The sequence below is a fragment of the Triticum dicoccoides genome, chromosome 3A (genome assembly GCF_002162155.2).
Source record: "Triticum dicoccoides isolate Atlit2015 ecotype Zavitan chromosome 3A, WEW_v2.0, whole genome shotgun sequence".
NCBI lineage: Eukaryota > Viridiplantae > Streptophyta > Magnoliopsida > Poales > Poaceae > Triticum > Triticum dicoccoides.
In genome coordinates, this window is record NC_041384.1 from 136,991,049 (window position 1) to 136,998,626 (window position 7,578).

General features: G+C 44.4%; 1 protein-coding gene across 1 annotated transcript in view; it reads left to right on the top strand.

Moving 5' to 3' along the window:
* LOC119272077 overlaps nt 1-6,171 on the top strand; it is a 7,574-nt gene extending 1,403 nt beyond the window's left edge. Inside the window, exons 2-4 of the mRNA XM_037553667.1 lie at nt 4-1,769; nt 1,899-2,090; nt 5,310-6,171. Coding sequence (XP_037409564.1) covers nt 4-1,769; nt 1,899-2,090; nt 5,310-5,865 — 2,514 coding nt within the window. The 3' untranslated portion in view covers nt 5,866-6,171. The remainder of the gene's footprint in view (nt 1-3; nt 1,770-1,898; nt 2,091-5,309) is intronic.
* Nucleotides 6,172-7,578: the final 1,407 nt, after the last annotated feature.

The following is a 7,578-nucleotide window of genomic DNA, read 5'->3' on the forward strand; positions in this document are numbered from 1 at the left end:
CTTTCCTTCCACCTCCCCACGGCCACCCTCGCCTCCCTCGCCCCGCTCCGCCGCCTCGCCCTCCCGGCCTCGCCGCACCCCCGCGTCACTGCCTCCTCCTCCATCGCCAAGTCGCTCCTCCAGCTCGAGCACGACTACTCCTGGGACGCCGAGTCCCAACACGGCCGCCGCCGCCGCGTCTTCGACCGGCCGCCCAATTTGGCGGTTCTCTTCACGTCCGTCTCTGATTTCGAGGAATTCGGGGAGAACGCCAGCCCTGAGAAGAGGTTTCGTGGGGTTTTCGAGCCGGTGAGGGACCGGCTTCAGTCCAGGGGCATACAGGTGTGCTGGGTTGCCGTTGGTTCCACCGGCGAGGGGATACGGAGGGCGGTGACAGACCTAGGGTGGAGGTTTACGACAGCAGATGCAGTCACGTTGGGGTCGGCGGTTGCCCCGCCAGGGCTCGTCTGGGGAGGTGTTGGATTTGGGTGTGGGGGAGGTGGACGGCGAGGTGAGGTAGTGTTGGAGATCGCCGATGTGAAAGGGAAGCCACTGGTCTGCAAGGGCTGCGAGGTTGAGATTGTTAGCTCCACGCCGTCGCAGGTGGGTAGCCACGGTGTGTCCAGGATACATGTGAAGGCGGTGTGTGAGGTGGGGAATTGGGAGCAGTTAATGGGCAGAGATGGCGAGGTTGCTCTGGTACGTGGGTTGCCACAGGATAGGAGCAAGGGTGACGGTGAAGGAGCTGTGGACAGGGAATTTTTCCCTCATCGGCTTCTTGAGTTGGTTCTTGCTGATGAGAGCAATTGCCTTCGGGCTGGAATGCCTATTTGGCAGCTCATTCTGGTTTTCCTTAATAGGAAAAACTATTGTGCAATGGTTTCGATTTCTGATGGAGACGAGAAGTCTGTAGATGGCCTTCTCGTACCTTTCTCGATGAGCTGTGCATTACTGCATGTCGACAGGAATGGCACTGGTTTAGAACAGGTGGTTGCGAAGAGTCCTGAAACATTGGATAGTTCCATGCCTGATCCACCAAAGGAGCTGAGTGTGAGGAAGAAGAGAATCAGGCTGGTCAGTAAGCTACTTGAGGCAGCCAGTTGGAGCACCTTCTGTGATGTGCTCCTCAAACATGCTGATGGCAGCATGCCAGTGGTGGAGTTGGAAGACCTGTATTTCAGCAGGTATGGCACTGCATCCAAAAAGTTGCGGTTTCTGAAATGTTGGCTGAAGCAAGTGAAATTGTCATCTCTTGGTACTTCATCGAGCCTTCATACAGGCGAGACACGTTCTTCCTCAAAGGATGAAGGAGAAGCAAAACTTCAATTCTCAGAGGAGGACAGGGCTCCTCATGTCTGTTCGGTGGATGAAGCAGATTGTAACAAAATTGACAAACCAGTGGATGAAGCAGATTGCAACAAAGTGGAGCAACAAGTGGACGAGGAGACTTCAGCATTCTCTTCAATGGAAGATTTAGAAGCATTTCTTGGGAGCATCCCTCAGAAGATTGAGCAAGGTCTTTGTTCTGAAGATGCTGATTTGGGAAATCTAGCTGAACGCTTGGTTGGCTTGTCTGTCGATGCGCTGATGATTAAGAATGGAAAGATTACAGTGAGATATTTTGAACACAGGGAAGTAGATGATGCTTCTGATGCAAAAGTTATCTCCGAAGCTTCCATTATTCTGTTGAGGAAACCCAAAGAGCTTCTGTTGAAGTACAAAGACAACAATTCAGCATCTGCTGGATCAGAACAAACCTCAAAATACAACGCAAATTACAAAATCCGAGAGTATCCTTTTTAGTCCTCAGTTTTTTTTTCTTCCAGCCCTGCAATTATTTAGTCCTCAGTGAGATAGTAACATGTAGGCAATACTAAGTTTTTTTTTTGGTCTTGTACGCCTTAACAAGCATGTATCAGGCATGAACTGCAGATCTTACTTAGGTTGGAAATAATCAGGTCCAAACTTGGCCCAGACTTCGAGGAAGGTTCAAAACAGAAGATGATAAAAGAGATCTGCTCTCTTTTGCAGTTTATTGATATAAACCTCCAAGGGGATTCATTTCAGTCTGACAGTATCGTTAAGTTTGCTGAGAAGACCATCAAGTCCAGGTATGTCTGTGTTTTGAATGCATTGTAACCATTACAGGCTTTATTTGTTGAGCTATTGGCTCTGTTGATGCTTGTGAATGTTTAGCATTGGTCTGTGTTTTGAATGCATTATAACCATTACAGGGCTTTATTTGTTGAGCTATTAGCTCTGTTGATGCTTGTGAACGTTTAGCGTTGAAGCATAAGTAGTTTTGTAAGGTACAGTGATGACTGCACTTCTTGCTACCTGAGCCAACAGAACCATGCTAGGTTACTTAAAGAAAATTGTAAAAGCAACATACCCACAAATTGATTTTTTTTTGAATAAAAAGGTAGAGCAATTTCTACCTTATCCATTCAAAACGGGCAAAGTACCCGAATGACCAAAGTCATTTACATGAAGGTGATGTTAACGCGGCACAACGTGTGCAGCAGGCCATCACCAGACCTATGTCAGGATACAGCGTGCAGGATGAAAAAGGAAGAGCCAACGCTATTCTTGCTAAACTAGAAACAAAAGCATCTGCCCAAGCTACAAGGTTCTGTCGAGCGTGCTCTGAAGCACGCAGGCTCCATAGCATGATCAATTCAGTAACCTCGTTGTAGACATGTCTCTCCTGCCAAAAGGCTCCATCAAAGACTTGAGCATTCCTGGCATTCCAAAGGGTGACCGCGCATGCCGCGAAGAGAATATGCCACAACTTGCCGTGCAGAGTCCGCGGCTGTTCTGAACAGAAAAAAGCTTCAGCTCCTGTAGAGGATGTGGATAGCTCCTGCAGACCGAACTTGGACCATAGAGCTTGTGCTAGTTTGCATCTGAGCAAATGTGGCTCATTGTCTCTGCAGCTGGGCATAGACCACATCCATTATGGGATACAACTCTATCCCAATGCTTTCTTAGCATATTATCCCTAGTGTTATGTCTGTCCTGGAGTGCAATCCACAGAAAGATACGGTGTTTGTTTGGTATGATCCTGTCCCAGATGTAGCGAGCTGGCGTATAGTTCTTTCCCCTAAAGGTGAGCAGCTTGTAGAAGTATGCAGTACTAATCTCTTATCTTCCAAAAGAGGCATTCTGGTGTCTGGCGTACCTTCTTGAGGATGTGCGTTGCTCAAGACTTCATTTAGGACTTCCAGCTCCTGTGCTGCCATGGAAGAGAGGTTTGGGTGTAGCTGAATGTTCCATTGCCCATCTCTGAACTGGGAGGCGACTGTGCAGAACTTGGACGTAGAGAAGGTGAAAAGTGTCGGGAAGGATGTCATTAGCCTACCGCAGTCGAGCCAGAGGTCATACCAGAAGGCAATTCCATGTCCATTCCCTAACTTGCATTTGGTAGCCTCCATAACCAACTGTACGGTGGACCTGAAGCCTCTCCAGATAGCGGTATCCCGGCTGTGAGGAGACCAAGAGATTTCCTTCTGGCAGTATCTACGTGCAAACCAATTATAACACGGGGCTTCCTCCTGTTGTAAAGCCTTTGCCATGAACTTGCATACCAGAGCCTTGTTGTGTGCTGCAAGATCTCGTACTCCCAGACCTCCATTCTCCTTCGGTAGCATGACCACTTCCCATGCGACAAGACATTGTCCTCCCTTGGCCTGGTTCTTTCCTTGCCATAAGAAACCCCTCAAAATTTGTTCAACCTTCTCCAGCGACTGTTTTGGCCATAGAAAACAGCCCATGAAGTAACTAGGGATCGCTGCCAAGACTGCATTAATCAAGGTGAGGCGACCCCCCCAAGACAGGAAAGTGGCAAGCCAACCAGACAAACGCTTGTCAACTTTGTGTATCACAGGCATCAACAGACCATGTGTTATCTTGTTGAGAGAAAGGGGCAGTCCCAGATATGTGCAAGGGAAGGCTGTGACCTGACACTGCAGAGCGTCGGTAATATCCTTGCAAGTTTGTTGGTCTAAACATATTGGAACAAAAGTGCTCTTATGATAATTGATCCTTAACCCAGTGAATTCACTAAAAGCCTTTAGAATCCATTTGATAATCCCTGCTTGCTGGACATCCCCTTGCAGTAAAATCAACGTGTCATCCGCGTACTGTAGGATAGGAAAAGGGCCGTCGGCTCCAAGTGGGTGTTTAAGGCTCCCCGCCTGGTGTTCCCTTTTGCATAACTGTTGCAAAACGTCTGCAACTAGTATGAAAAGATAAGGCGATAGAGCATCTCCTTGTCTTAACCCACTCCTTGACAAAATCCTCTCCCCTAGAGTTCCATTAATTAGTATCCTGGAAGAGCTAGTTGATAGTATATCATCCATCCATCTGATCCATCTGCTCCCAAAGCCTCTGGCTGCAAGAATGTGCTTCAGAGCATCCCAGCAGACGCTATCAAATTGATCATGCATTTGGTTAGAAAAACCAGTATCACATCATTGTAAATAAACATAATACCTTTCATAAAAAATATATGCATGCTCGGTACTGCTTCCGTTGCCAGATGAAAACCTTATGCTTCAATACAATCTTTGGTTTGATCACTTGTATCGCTACATATTGATGGAAATCTTAACTTGAGATACTTATCTCTTCTACTATTGCCAAACTGCAGGCTACAACTAATTTTACTGCTAGGGATTTGCTGTGTGCTATTATAACCTATAACTGCTCTCATGCTTCAGTTCCAATCATGTGAAAAGAATTGTGAGATAGGAGCATCACAAAGAAATGGTGCTCATTCCCCTAAAAAAATAAGTGGCGCTCATTTTCCTTGATCCTTTGAGGAGCATGAAAGCATTGCTGACATTGTAGAGCACATTGTTGTAACTCCTAATGACAATTGAAATGAGATGATATTTTGTGTTGAATCTTGAATGGTCATAAATATGAGTATATTACACATGTGTTGTGTTAGCCTTTATTTGTTCTCATTGTTGAGTCATGTATCTGTGTTGCTTATAAGCTTATTCCTTAAGGAGAAACTGAAAGTTAAAGCTGAAGAAGATGACAGAAATATATATAATGGTAATTTTATATGCTGAATTTAGAAATACTATCCTGCCGAACAGCACTACATATTAGGATCTCTTGGAGCCATTTCGTAACAAAAGTGAACTCTGGATTCCTGTCCAATTTTTGACTGCTCAATAACTTACAGGGAGTTCAAATTAATAATTTGACTGCTCAATAACTTACATCTATGATGAGACAAAGGTTTAAATGTATAATTTGACTGCTCAATAACTTACAGGGAGTTTAAATTTATAATCAGACTGCTGAAAATTTTGTAGGTACATGGACTCTCTGGAGGATGTGATCAAGAAGATATACACGGAGATGGAGTTTGATCTGTTCGACGAAGATGACTTGCCATGTTCAGACTCTCTACCCAGCAGCAGCAACCAGGATGACGGCAAGGGCAACAAGAGCCGGAGCAGCCAGAGGAACTGCGCCAGCAGCTCGAGCGCTCCCACGCTTCACACGAGGAGCAGACACCATGACAGGCACGAGGAGCAGCTGGCGCGAGCGAGTGAGCGACGGAACAGGGAGCGCAGGCTCTCCTCCTTCACCAGCTGGGTGCCGGACTTGCGCCGCGTGTGGGCGCTCAAGCACCCCGGGAAGGAGCCTCCCCTGGCGGCGGCGGTGCCTCGGTCCAGGCAGCACTCGAAGCGGAGGAAGCGGCGCGCGGCGTGCACCGACATGGTCTGCGAGACGCCCATGACGGCCTCGAAGAAGCAGCAGCCGGAGCAGGCCGGGTCGGGGTCTGACGAGATGATGTCGATCGGGTCCGTGTCAAAGACCTTGTTCGACGACGACACGGAGGTGAGCAGCTCCAGCAGCGTGTGAACGAAAGTGTACTCGAACGAGCATATTGGTCGCGCGGTTGCACAGTTGCGATTTTCTTCAGAAGCTTGGAGATCTCTGAGCTCCAGGGAAGGCATTTCTCATCAGTATGGAAGTGTCCTGATTGTTGTGGTGGGCCGGGCTGATTACTCATTCATTCCGTTGTTGAACTTCGGCATCTGTTTCAGCTGTATGTCCTCTCACCCCTCAAAAAAAAAACTGTATGTCCTGTCTTCTTCTACGGTGATGACACTTCTTTTTGGCTGAGCTAGCGGGACATAGCGGGCGCGACTATATGTTTTTTTAGTCTAAACACACATTTATTAATCAGTAAACATAGGGATACAATGAACGTCTGGAGGGGTGAGGAGCCAAATATGGCGACCAAAATCCAGTCCAAAAGTATATTTAGCGAGGCTATGTGTCTCGGAGTTTATAGTCCTTCGTTTGAAGATAAAGGAACACTCGTTGAATCATTCTGCCGTGTTGATGATCTCCTTCACTGTGCTCGCATGACTGCCTCATGTGTCCCCGTGAATGTCATTGACTACCGTTTGGCAATCCTAAGCAATCAATTCATGCGATAATGCCAGGTCCGTAGATAGGGCTAGAGCCTCCCTACAGGCGAGAGCCTCAAGGCATGCTGGATTGGTTATGCCAGCCATCCTTATTGCAGAAGCTCTCAAGGGTGTGACTAGAAAACGGATGCGCTAATGCGCAACGGCTTTCGTACTAGTTGCTTAATCCATTGCTTGTTTGGTTCACGTCAGCAACATATTTTTATGCTGATCTTAGCAAAAAAGGATTGAGCTATTTTCGAGCGACCTTTGGTGTACCCGTACATTTTTTCATTTGTTTTTTTTTGTTTCTTACATTTGTTCATATTTTCGAAAACGTTCTAAAACCGTAAATTCCAGCACTTCAAAATACTTGAAAAAAACTATGAATTTGAAAATTGTTAAATGCCGTGTAAAGAAATTGTTAGCTTAATTTTAAAATATGTAGATACATTAAAATAATGTCCACGTGTGTCAAAAAATGTATAACATGAATTCAGAAAAATGTTTGAAGACATTTATTTGAAAAAAGTGGCTCATGTATTAAAAATGTTGACATGTATAATTTTTTCATATGTATACAAAAATGTATAGTATGTATAAAGAATGTAGACATCATAACACATATTTGAAGAAAATATTAATCATGTACATGCAAAATGTTAAATGTGTAAAAGAAAAATGTTTCTTATGTATACAAAAAACATACAATTTGTACAAAAAAGTAGACATCAAAATATATATCTAAAAAATTTTAAACATGGATTTGAAAAATGTTTAAAGTGTATATTTTTTTCTTATGTATACAAAAGATGTGCAATCTGTATTTTAAAATGATAAACATGTATAGAAAATGTTCATGTTGTGTACGGAAAATGTACAACGAACATAAAAAATTATACTTCAAAAACATATATATATATATATATATATACACACACATATATATATATTTAAAGTCCTGTATACAAAAATATTTTTTATGTATACAGAAAATGTACATTGTGCGTGAAAAAAGTTTATTTCCATTAAACAAATGTTCACCGTGTATTTGAGAAAGTGTTGACAATGTATTCCAAAGTGTTCAAAATATATATTTAAAAAACTTTACATCGTGCATTTAAAAAATGTTTAACGTGTATCAACAAAGCATTTCACG